Below are 13,535 nucleotides of genomic sequence, written 5' to 3' on the forward strand. Positions count from 1 at the left end.
GTTATTTTTGCATTTGTCACCCTGAGTGGGATGGGTATGCTCAGACGTGAGTCACATGCTCTCCACACCACTGGATTCAAGCTATCCTGGCTGAAGACCGCTGATAGCCAAAAACTGGTCCTAGGATGCTTGATTCCGGTCCAGGAAAGACATGGCTTGGCAGTTCGGGCTGGACTGTTCCCATGAGGCACAGGGTCAAGGCTGATTTGCATATGGCCATGTCTGAACTGGGGTAGTGTGGAGTGCAAAAAAACGATGGATTTAAGCCCAGATCTCTGTACTGGGGTGAATGTATGACATTATTCTGCATTCTGTCCATCAACTGTTATTTTTGCATTTGTCACCCCGAGTGGGATGGGTATGCTCAGTCGTGAGTCACATGCTCTCCACACCACTGGATTCAAGCTATCCTGGCTGAAGACCGCTGATAGCCAGAAACCGGTCCTAGGATGCTTGATTCCGGTCCAGGAAAGACATGGCTTGGCAGTTCGGGCTGGACTGTTCCCATGAGGCACAGGGTCAAGGCTGATTTGCATATGGCCATGTCTGAACTGGGGTAGTGTGGAGTGCAAAAAAACGATGGATTTAGGCCCAGATCTCTGTACTGGGGTGAATGTATGACATTGTTCTGCATTCTGTCCATCAACTGTTATTTTTGCATTTGTCACCCCGAGTGGGATGGGTATGCTCAGACGTGAGTCCCATGCTCTCCACACCACTGGAGTCAGCTATCCTGGCTGAAGACCGCTGATAGCCAGAAACCGGTCCTAGGATGCTTGATTCCGGTCCAGAAAAGACATGGCTTGGCAGTTCGGGCTGGACTGTTCCCATGAGGCACAGGGTCAAGGCTGATTTGCATATGGCCATGTCTGAACTGGGGTAGTGTGGAGTGCAAAAAAACAATGGATTTAGGCCCAGATCTCTGTACTGGGGTGAATGTATGACATTGTTCTGCATTCTGAACATCAACTGTTGTTTGAGAATGCCAAATGCGACATTGTTTCAATCAGCCCTAGCACTACTTACACTTGGAAATTAACCTTTGAAGAAAGGATTGGATGGTGTAGATAATGTTTTTTACAGGTGGTGAGAGAGGGTTAATGCTGATGAAGTTGCAACTGTTTTTCCCCCCACTGGTCGGGCATCTGGGGATTTAAAAAGGTATGGAGGAGGTTATTGTCTAGAGGTTTCAGGGAAAAATTGGGACTTCACCCCTTTTATGAATTTGATGAGGGACGGGTGACACTGGATGCTAAGGGAGGGGGAGAATTAGTCGACAGTCTGTGTGATTAGAGAGAAAACGTTCTTTTGGTCACCAGGGCTATTCCTACTAGCACTAGAACCACTCCTCCACATGATTAGAACCAACCCATTGATCTCAGGAGTACGCGTAGGAGGAAACGCATTTAAACTGGCAGCATACGCCGACGACACCCTAATCACCACAAACGACCCAGTAACCTCAATTGAGGCTCTGATGCAAACAATTGAGGAATATGCGCAAGTCTCAGGGTACAGACTAAACCGCGACAAATCCGAATGCAAGCCAATGAACTGCCACACAACAAAAACAGTGCTAGGCACGTCCGGACTAGCGTGGCAAACGAAGCCCTTGAAATACCTAGGTCTCCTATTTGGGAGAGACCTAAGATCTACTCTGGAACACAACGAGGAGGCTATACTGAAGAAGATATGGGGCAAACTCGGAGCCTGGAGCCCCAAATTCATCAGCTGGTGGGGCCGAGTCGAAACGATAAAAATGATGATCACACCAATGCTGAATTACCTGCCAAGTATGCTACCACTAACACTGACCACAGACTTTCACAAAAAACTAGACAAGACAATCAACTCATTTCTCTGGAGTGGTAAAAAAGCCAGAATAAGTCTCGCGAAACTCAGACTAAAGAAAGAACTAGGGGGACTAAACCTAACAAACCACAAGGCTTTCCAGACGGCCTGCCTAGCGAAACAAGGCCTACACTGGATAGCCCCCACACCAGAATATACGCCAGTCTGGTTAGATCTGGAAAATGATATCATGGGGGAGCCGACCCACTAATGGTACTAACGGCAAACAAACACCCAGAGGCAAATAACGCAATCATCAAGAACACCAAAGCGGCATTGCTCAGGGTAGACAGAGAAATGGAACTCACCATCAAAGAGTCCAGATGGAAATCAATATGGTATAACTCCAAAATAACCTACAAGGGAAAACACTAGTGAAGAAAGACTGGTATGGGAAAAATATCCCCACACCGGCCCAACTAGAGGTAGGAAATAACCTGCTCACATTCAAAGCGTTACAGCACATACATGGCCTACCAGAACAGGAGTTCTACGAATTCCTCAAGATAAAAGCAGCCATCACCAAAGACAACCTTTCGAAACACAGACCCATCATCATACAGTACGCTCACAATCTAAACAAGATCGGCCATCAAACAGCACACATATACAAATTCATCACCCCTCGCACCACAACACTGAACAACAAAACGCTGTCATTCTGGGAAGGGATGTTACAAAGACCCCTAAATGAAGAGGAAAGGTCCAGGTTATGGGTGTCAGCCTCCCAAAACAAGGTAACCCCGCAGCTAGCCCAAACAAAATACTGGTTACTACACAAACTACACTGGACACCAGCCAAACTGGAAGCAGTAGGAGCCAGGGACGCAGACACATGCTGGAACTGTCTAAAGGCCAAGGGAGACCTTTCCCACATACTATACGAGTGTCCCAAGGTTAAGACATTCTGGAGCAAAGTTTATGACTTCATAGACACACTGTTGGGATGTAACACAAAGCGGGGCCTCCCGGGCCTAGCAGCAGCATTCACGGCCACAGAGCTCGACTCCAAAGAAGATCGAGACCTAGTTGACCTATTGCTTATGGCAGCTGCCAAAACTATCTTAGCAAACTGGAAGAACACAGGCAAAGCCACTTTCAAGCGATGGTTCAACTGGGTAATCTTTCTGAGGGGAGCCGACAACATCACCGCAAACCACCGTCCAGCAAACCACACAGCCAGAGGGGGAATGTGGGCAGCTCTAGACGCCCACCTGGAACGATAAGCCCCCCCCTCTTTTTTCCTTCTCTCCCTTCTCCTTTGTCTCTCTCCGCAGTCAACAGCCAAGCAGCGTTTGTAATAATGCCAATTAGTCTTGACTTTGCATTGTACTATACTGTAAATTTATTTTCAATAAAATACTTTGAGATCAAAAAAATTTTTGAAAACTTTCTTTTGATTCCCCCTCATGTTGTAATCAGGTTGAAGAGGGTGAGATGGTTGGACATTCAGGCAAACTACCCCTTTTTTCCAGACTCTGATTGAGAGCTTTTAGGGTTCTTGTGTGTGTCGAGTGTTGTGTAAGTGGTCAAAATTTGTATTCAACCATTAACACTATGTGAAGTTTATATTGTTTTTGCTTTTCACAAATTTTTAAGCTCTGTAATCACAAGTGAAGTGTCTTACAAAATGTTTTTGGGAAGAAACCTTTCCTTTAAAATGTAATTGTCAATTTTGCAAAATAGTGCAATTGAATACATTTTCTAACTTACAACCTATTTTGCTGGTATTGTCTTCTTATATTTTATATAACTGTCTTGCAAAAATGCTTGAAGTTTTGCAAAACTTTACCCACAACTTAACAGTGTGTGCAGAAGTGAAGTCCCTTAAATTTGTACATGCTTATTAAGGGGACACACAAAGGGGGTACCCAACTCTAGGCTGGTGCTTACAACATGTTGAGGACTGGAGCTAGCACTTCCTGTATTCACATATTCGTCAACGAAAGCATCCAGCACGGAACCTTCTCCAAACATCCTCTGTCCATGGTGGTAGCCCACAGTTGGGCTACCAGCTTTGCATTGTGAATGTAAACAATCCTTCATTTCACCTGCTTGCAGATGTGATCACCAAATGGATAGGGATCCTATATCTAAATAGCCCTGATGAATGCCCTGGACCTTTCATAGGACGTCAGTTAGGAGCAGAAACATTTCGGCAATAAAATTGGATTTATTGGCCATTGTGCGCCTAAAACACCCCCCTTTTGTTTTTAAGATTTTATGGTTACCTAGGGTACCCACCAATAAAGGGATTTCCCACTTGTTTAGCCTCTGGTATTTTTAATATCTGGATCCCCACTCTATCCAGCTTTCATACTTTATCTAAGAACTCCCTCAGAAAGTGGAAGTCGAGTCTGAGTCCCTCCCCTGGTACTATTATCTCATCAGGGTGCAGTAGGAAGCTGATGATGAAGCATGCAACATTACGTGAGTGAGGCTTCTTTATTCAGAAACATTGGATTTGGTTTTATAGCCTAGGGGGGCCAACATGGAACAGCAATTATTGTTCTGTATTGTCACTGTGCCCTGTATCTTTGTGTTTTGAATGTTTTCTGTTTACTAGAATATTTTATTCTTAATATTGTTGCTTCAACTCCTATATTTCCAGTTCTTTTGTTTCTGCTCCCCTGGCGGAGAACAGCCTATCACATTTAGAGATCCACATCTCACAGGTGGGAATGGCAGCGAAGGAACTGTATCCATTGGTTTGGTGGATGCACTTTCATCATACTTGAATGACAAGCAAGCCACAATGCTTTTTGAACCACTCACCATTCTCTGTTGCCTTTTAGCAAACCATTAAAAAGTAAAGACAAATGCCCTTGGCAAGTAGGGAGTTTTTAGCCTGCATGTTGGCCACTTCACATTCTTTCTGAGACTGCTATTCCTGGTGCAATCTTTGTAGAAGGAAGTATCAGTGACTGTCAACCCACCCTTAATAGGGCTGGGATAATGTCACTATAACCTAGTGGTGGACAGACTGTTTTGTAAATGGTTAGCTATGGTGTAATCATTTGAGGCGGCAAAGACCCTGTGAGTCCCTTGACTCTAAATGAGACAGGGAATCTGCAAGTCTGGAAGGGCAAGAGCACCCTCAGCTCCGTTGCTCCCTTCTCGCCACATTGCTCATGGCGCCCATAGCGGAGCCTTTGCTGAATTACTTTGTTTTGAAGGTTTTCCTCCTGTTCAGTGTAAAAGGCACCTGTGACTAACAAGATCTTGGAGAAATCTATCATCTTATAAAATCAGTAAAAACAATGCACAACAAGGCCCAACGGTTCATGAAATGGAATGTCGGTGGAAGATTAGAGGAAGGGCGAAAGAACCAGAGAGCCCCGGAGGTATATCACATTTCAGTAATGCGATAAATCCATATCGACGCCTCCACTTAGGCTGCTGAGAAAGGTTTTATTTGGTTAGGCCGACTCGCTCAAACATGAATAATGGTATTTGCAGATCCGACGGCTTCTGTTTAGTTATAGAGCGGGCAGACAGCATGACATGCCTCAAAATCAACAATCAGTCCATATTTTGGTCAGACTTGCAAAATCAAGAGGCTGGCTGTGACCTGGAAGAAAATAAAAAGATGAGATTTGTTTTTCACAATATTCTGATGAAGTCATCCCAAGATAGGAAGGACCCTTGATTAACGTGTGTATTTTTGAAGGCCCGCTCTCACATTCAGCGAGGTTCATGAACATCTGCGGACAGAGAGTTGTATTTTACATAACGTCGTCACTCTTGTCTTTTTATAAGAAAGCTGAAAATGTAAAACTTTATGTCAGAAGGATTTTTTGGAAATTACGGTTAAGCACTACATTTGACGTTTTATCACAGCCTGGCTCCTTTCCTGCTTTCTTCAAGTTAGATTTGATTCCGTAATATACATGTAAGAGGCTTAGTCTGCACCTTTTCATCCCCGAAGATCATTACAAGACCCATTTTATACACCAGTCCCTTCGAATTTCCTGCAGAGCCCATCTAAACATTAAGTGGCTCATTTAAAGTATGTCGGCAGCCCGCTAGCTTGGCATAGACCATTGCCTCAGTCCTGCTAAAGGTGACCGCCTGCTATATTTAGAGATCCCCGCCATATCAGCGGGTAACGTTTTAGTGAATACCCTGCATTCTTATACGAAGGAATGAGCACTGTTTGAAGGTAGGGCCCAAGAGCTGACAGGGGACTTAGGAAGGTTGAAGATTAGGACAAAATATGCAGAAATTCTAACCTGTCATGTCCTAGTTGAAGATGGAATAGTGTCTGCGAGAGTGAATGGCACATGATGTGGTGAAAGGTTAAAAATAATAATTCCCTTTGGAGATATTTCACACATGATTCACTCACGTACTTTCCACAAGCGACATGCACCCAGTCTTAGGTTAAAATTCCACTTGGGATGCTAAAGTACTTATTCAAAAAATATATATTTTAATTCACAATAACACAATATATTAAAAACATGTGCAAATGAACAATTACTATAAAAAAAATCAAGACATAATAAAATCCATCTTTATCACATTAATAGCACAATTGAACAAGCTCATTACACTGCAAGAGTTCCTTGAAAGAAATATAGTGAGACAATTATATTTGTCTTGACACTCTATTCCTGGAGTAATAGACAGCACAACCCAGAAGAATAAAGTGTTTGTATTGATGCTGTCTTTCCAGAGATCTAACAAAGTTTTAAGCGTTGACGCGTTTCAGTGGCATAACATCAATCAAGCCACCTTCTGGACAAAAGGTTTGGTTCATTCCTTTCCACAATTGAATGTTCCACACACCGGTGCAAAAGCACTCAGTTGAATTTCATTCCATAAGGCTATTTTTCTTCCCTTTTTACAATGCATCAAAAGTCTATTTTCTTATTCTCTGTGGGACTCCTTTTTGGTCCTACGTGTGTATTACCACTATTCAAAACGTGGATCAGTAATGATAAAATCCACCCTGGTTTCAATCCACCTGATTTTTATGGTTAGTTCTGTTAGCGCATATCCTTGGCAATTAGGCTCACAGGGTTCGCTTACTCCAGCGTCTTGTCTCCTTTGCGGTTCAGTTATACATGATGTGGTGAGCCACCACTAGTCTGTGGGTGCACAGAGCAAAGGAAGCAAAGATATATGGAGAATTAAACAGTTCTGACCTCCAGAGGCAGCCTTTGAGTGCCCTGGACTTCTGCATATGCTGTGGCTTAGCCGGGACTATTGGTGTAGACACAGCAGTAGCACCTGTCAACGTGTGGTGCATCACTAGGAAAGGAGCCTTGGCAAAAGGTAGTCACATATCACATTCACAAGGTCTGTGACTATCAGCAAGCACAGCCAGTCCAATGGAAAGGTGAGTGTGCTGATCCACACGAGTTTGGTCACCACATATAGCTCCCTGTTACATTCCAGAAGATTTCAATGAGTTCAGCAGACCATGAGACTCCAGCAGTTGGTGAAGCCCTCCCATTCTAAAAGAGTTTGTTCAGGTCATTAGACGACCTGAGTCCACAGGCCAAGGGAGAAAATGTTGCTGATAATTCTTCACTGTCCATGTCGAGTTCGAGTGAGGCCTTACGTTGCCTTACATAGAAACACCCCCCATCCATTGGGCTTTCCTTCACAAGAGTGTATGCTGATCTGAGTGAACTGGGCTGTTGCTGAAGAGTGTGACTCTTCACGTATGTAGACAGGCTCCTCGATCCTCTCTGGCCTACCTGGCTTAGGGAAAGGAATCCAGAGGTCCTGGTGGGAGCAGCAGCACCCAGCCCACCGGTCTACCTGAAGCTAGGGCTGCAATAACACTTTGGGCCTCGGACATAGATGCCACAGGCAAGGCAGTCCCCCTTACTGGCTCCTAAGGAAAACATGTAAAGGGTCATCCTTACTCAAACATCATTGTCAGACTAAAAACCACATTTCTCCTGAGAATCACTTGTAAGACTCAGTATATGGTATGCCAATTTTAAAAGCTCTACTATATACACATGTGGCCTTTTAACGCAACTGCCACTGAAAATATTTTCTCAGAAGTCAATTTAGAGCTCTATTTGGAAACACATTCCCGTCCAGGTCATTTATAATAGGAATTGGAAATTACGAAAGAATGCTAGGCAAACATGTGGCCTACCCACTGAGATGGAAAGGCGGGGTTCTAGATAAATGTAGATAGATACATTAAGAGAAAGAAGAGTACGTTGAAAAAATAGCGAGGCATTGAGAGAGAGGTAAAGTCAGACATGGAGAGCGGAAACAGGATAGAGAAAAATAAATAAAGTGAAACAGATTAAGATAGATAGAAAAATACGGAAAAATATATATGAATGAGAGACATGGATAACACACGATAGCGATGGTAGACATACGGGCAGAGAGAAATACAGAAGGGAAACCCAATAGATTGTCTATGCTCTTCTTTTTTCGGATGTTGCCAAGTGGTGCTCAGTTTGCACAAAGGAAGTACACATTGTCTTTTGTGTTATGTAAATTATTAACACATGAATACATTAAAGGCATATTCAAATCCCGAAGTGCCAAAATTATCCCAAAAGTGCAATTGAATTGTTAGAATACATGGAATATGTGAAAGCTTTGATGGTATTTTACCACTCCTTTTAAATGTTTGCAATATTTTGATAGCACTGAAGCGAAAAGTAACACCAACGTTATTATCCCTGAGGACAACTGCGGTACAAAGTGGACGGTGAATGGTCAGGCTAGGCGGGGAATGGAAGATGGAAGGGCGAGCACGCCAGTGAAGGAATGGTGATGGGGCGCATAGGGCAGGAAACGGAGGATTGCACGACAGACATATACCAACTGGTATTCCGAGCTCCCCGCTCATCTGATTGGCTCTGCTTCCGTTCCATGGATCCTGGTGCTGTAGCTGCGCTTTACAATGTGTCCTCAATGGAACAGTGGTCAGTTTCCGTCCTGCCGCTCCGCTTTCCTGGCTTGTTTGCCCGGTCACTTCCATTTTCGGACATTGATGTTTGTTTGCACAGGACTTAAGGCCCCACCCCAAGGTCACCTAGAAGTGCCAAGGAGAAACGGAAGGATGGAACGGATGACTTCTTTGCCGTTACTCGTAAAACATGCAATGACAAGGCCAACACAACTGATTTGCACTGTGTGGAGAGCTCGGCGGAGTCTTGACCTGAGCAGTGCTTAATTTGTAAAAAATTAAGTGCCACTGCCCTTCTAGGAAGGCCACTACAGCGTGCACAACCCATTGGCCCTGCCAGTGCTGCCAATGACAGTAACAACAGAACACCTAACCAACTCACTCCTACAAGTGTGACAATTCAGACTATTTTAGGCCACACAAAACAATAATAATGGTCATGAGAAGCTGTATTATTCATTTTCAGTGTATATTGACTTATTAAACACAGTTTTGCTCATCTCAAAATTAAAAATACAGTACCTCCATGTGGCGGACTGTCACTAGAGCCGGTGCTGACATTTAGGTGCTGGTGCTGAGCACCAGAAACCACTGGCTCAAACTAAGCACTGGAGCGGAGAGAGTTGCCTGCAGCATTGGAGCGCTGGCAGTGTGCAGCCAGGGGCGGCCTTAGGCATGTGCAAGCTGTGCACCTGCACAGGGCCGCCAATCCCCAGGGGCCGCCAAACCAATATATATCCTTAATATAATAATCCTCTGAGGATGGATACATACTGGTGTGGCGGCCCCTGGCAGGGATTTGGTGGCCTCTGGCTCTATTCTACTTCCAAACACCCTGACCCCCTCTTCACTGGCCTCCGCGCTCCGCCCCACCCAGACCCCCTCTTTCGGGGCCCCCTACCTACGCTCCCTGCCCAGGGCCACCATGAACCTAGAGCCGCCCCTGGTGCAGCTTCTAGTGTGAAGCCCCTGCCAGGTCTGGAGGAGATGCCACTGCCAAAGACAGGTCTGTGTGCTGGCTGTGTGTGGGCAGTAAGGTGCTAACCACATCACCAAAGTGACAAAGCAATGATAGTCAACAGTAATTATCTGCTGGCCCCCTACAATGACGAAACCAGTGACCACTGTCTTTATCCAAACGCCAAAAAGGAAAATTTTCACAGCCTCACACAAGGCCAGTTGGTAGGAGTCCAGCACTTGTGCAGAGGGGCACCCTAAGGGCCCATACAGGGACTTCCAGAGTTTTGGCCCATCTCCCACCACAAGCTTTTATAAATTTGTACCCGCTGGAATAAGTGCAAATTCGCTGAATGGGCTCCAGCAGCAAAATCAGGGAAGGAAATGTAGTCGGGGAAAATGGCTCAGAAAAGAGATGTTGACAGAGCAATTCATGAAACCGAAAGCGAAAGTACAAACGAGTCAGATCAAGCTCCGACAGAACCCATACATTTCGACTCTAAAAGGTGGAGCTCTAAACTTTCCGAGCACTTTTCTGGTGGTATTATGCACCCACATACTTTGAGAGTCATGTGCATGCATCACTGACAATTTTGGAATGCGTGGGATGAGCAAGGAAGAAAGGAAAGTGCAGCTCACAGGGCAAAAAGCTAAAGCTTGGACAATGGTCTTCAAACTGTTGGCAGACGCCTCACGAGGGGGCAAAGATCCCAGAGGCGCTCATCACAAAAAGTCTAATGACCACTCACCTAGAAAGTGACAGGACAAAACAAGCAGGGAAATAGAGACTAATAGGACACAAAAGGTCATTGACAAGGCAAGGAAAACAAGAATGGAGTGTGTAAGGGAGGAGGTTCAAAGAACCTCGCTGTTTTAATTATTTCTTTTTTTACCTTGCTAGTTACTCTGCTTGTCAGATTTGGAGGCCCCTTATTCCAAGGATAACATGTTCACTCACTTCAAGCATACTAATACGAGACAGACCACAAAATTGATTCCCTAAAATTGCTTTTGAGTTGGTAGTCCCATTTGGTTATCTTATACATGAAACTGCATTTGGTGACTGATAGATATAGGTTTTCGCAGGTCAGAATGGCTGTACCTCAGGAGTAAAGATTAGTCCCTTCTAAGACCAAGCACCTCCTCGTTCTGTGGACCCTCGGTCCCCTTACTTAGAATATGTGGGAACAGCGTGTGTGGGTGGAACAAATGTGCTCATTGGAAATTTTGTGGTCTAGAAATGGAGGATGTAGGACTGACGACAAAGTGACATGGTCATCCACACCAACATCTCTTCAGACACTGCATAATTCCTGCTTCTCTTTCTCAGGGATATCCAGATAACTTACTGTCCAGGTAGCCCATTTGTGTCAATACATGAATACATCTAGAAAACCACCATATCAGGCAGTCCCAGGCTGCAGAGTGGGCAAGAAGGATCTCCATACAGGATTAGGGTTACCCAACCTGGTTATGGGACTGGGATTTACAAGCATCTCAATAGAAACCTGTTTCGTGTGGCTGGTATTGGAAGAAAGCTTTTGAGTCCACTGCCTTGCATGGCAGACTGGCACTCAAAGGTTGGCACACTACAAATGAATTGAATGTTAGTTGGTCCCTGCTCAGCTGTTCTCAAGTCTAGCCTGACTCCAACAATTTGAAGATCTGGGGAAAACCAGCCATATAAGCAAAAGGAAAAGGAGTTGTGCGACAGTGCAACATATTTTCCCCAACAGCACTGCTGTTAGGTAAAAAGCAAAGACTCATTCGATGTGTCACAAATGACATGGAGGCATTTGGCGGCTATCCTGCGCTTTCTTTGTTGATCTCTCCTACTGCCCCTTCCATTGTTGTTCCTGAGGGAGCCGTCATAAGTTGTTGAAATCAGTACCACTTTACTTACCCAGCCGACATGCTGAATAACCTGGCTGTGGCACCTATTAGGACTACATCTCCTAGAACGCTACTGAAAAAAGGTGAAGAGCAGCAAGTTACACCTGACAGGGGACAACTTGAGATCTCTCTTCACAAGATAACCGACTCTCTCATTCTTAACTAAATGACGAGCAATCAGGACTTTCCTCTATGTCTAGTTCATCTACGGAAAGGTAGCGGATCATTTTTTACTTACGGGTGGATCTTCAAAAGTATTTTTTACTTGTGGCCATTTATTTCTTGTAGATCCTCAGTGACTCCCTTCTCTTTGACTACAAACTCCACCATTACCCCACTACTTCAGGAAACAAGAGGATAAATTGGCATCTCTGTAGAGACTCGGACAGTCCATGAACTAAATGTCTGCAGACAAAATATTGTGTTAAGGGTCTTAATTGAACCCAGGTATTTAGCCTTTCTCATATGTGACATTAATAGGTTTCGTTCGTTCCAGAATGAGGTTTACTTTACTTTTGGAACTTAGATCATTGGGGGAATGGTGCGAGAACAAAGATCCTTGTTGCTACTTGGAGAAATACCTGGCTCAATGAGAGAACATGTCTGTCTCACATCCATTCATACCGTTGTCACTCTAATCTTCTATCCGGAGGGGAGGGGTGCGGTGATGCCATATTTTCAGGATATGAAAATTAAACAAATTAACTTTCATCTAAACTAAATGTAACTCGTGCACAATTCTTAGTTGTCCTGAAAATCTGGCATAGATCCAAATCCACCGCCATTTGTTCCATTCCCTTTGAAGCTGGATTCAGTGCTTAATTTGAAAAAGAATAAGTGCCGGGCCAAATTTTTGACTCAGAAGCCCATGAACGCTGTCTATGAAGGTCGGGGTGCCGATTATGTGGGCTGTCTAGTCTTGATTTCACAGTATGTCTATTTAATCCAACACCAGACACCCCTTTCCCCTTTATCTCACTCTTCCAGGTTCTTTTTCATTCATGCTTTCTCTCTTTGTCACAGTTTTCTATCTCTCCCTCGCTCTCTCTCTTCTTCTTTTCTCCGTTGGGGTTTTTATGTCTTTTGCCCTGTACCAAAATTACCAGAAATTAGTGCTGGTCCATCCCTCCTGCAACTACTGCCTCAAATTAAGCGCTGGCTGGATTATTGCCATGTTTCCAGGATAGCCACATATGGGACAGTGACACACTACTAAACAGCGCTCGTCTTCATATTCCATGCTTGTCATGATTTCTGGCATGGAACTGGTGCTCCTCGAATTATGTAAAACAGCCTAGCACCAAAGATATACTAACCCTACTTCCACAGCAACCCAGTAGTGTAAACATATTCAGCTGGTTCTCAAAGTGCCCGCTTTAGCTTCGAGCGATCTACTTGTGCACCTTGAAATAGTTTGTAATAATTGTTCTTTTCTTCCCCCACAGGTCCCAGCACCACGTGCACGGAAGACTCTTGTGCAAACCAGGGCGTCTGTCTTCAGCAGTGGGATGGCTACACGTGCGACTGTTCCATGACCTCCTACGGCGGTCCTGTGTGCAATGACCGTGAGTACCAGGCCTGGGGGCTCTTCCCATTAGTAGCTCAAGCCACTCTGCACCTTCTTGGGAGCTTATTGTCTGAGCCAGCCCTCTTGGCTGATTTTAATGGAGTGGGGTTTCACTCAAATCAAGCGATTTGATATTCCTAATCATGTGTGGTGTTTCTAAGGGTAAAACATTGTACTGTTTTGCCTGCCATGAATGCCTGTGCCTGAGCAGGCATTCCATTGCAACACAGGAACAATGAAAGAGGGTCTGACTAGGCGCTATCAGAGGCTTGCCACGAACATACTGGTCCACACTTGCTATACTATACACTCCGTAGTGCTGCATGAAAAATGTCAAGGCTGTGTCGCGCAAAACTTAAAAAATAACCAGAA

At 44.6% G+C, this 13,535-nt stretch overlaps 1 protein-coding gene across 1 annotated transcript in view; it reads left to right on the forward strand.

The window, feature by feature from the left end:
- LOC147692232 (neurexin-2-like) overlaps nt 1–13,535 on the forward strand; it is a 1,848,214-nt gene that overhangs the window by 1,462,468 nt on the left and 372,211 nt on the right. The window contains exon 17 of the mRNA XM_086939513.1: nt 13,042–13,161. Within this exon, the coding sequence (XP_086795639.1) occupies nt 13,042–13,161 (120 nt within the window). The remainder of the gene's footprint in view (nt 1–13,041; nt 13,162–13,535) is intronic.

The sequence above is a fragment of the Lissotriton vulgaris genome, chromosome 9, assembly GCF_964263255.1.
Source record: "Lissotriton vulgaris chromosome 9, aLisVul1.2, whole genome shotgun sequence".
NCBI classification, from domain to species: domain Eukaryota; kingdom Metazoa; phylum Chordata; class Amphibia; order Caudata; family Salamandridae; genus Lissotriton; species Lissotriton vulgaris.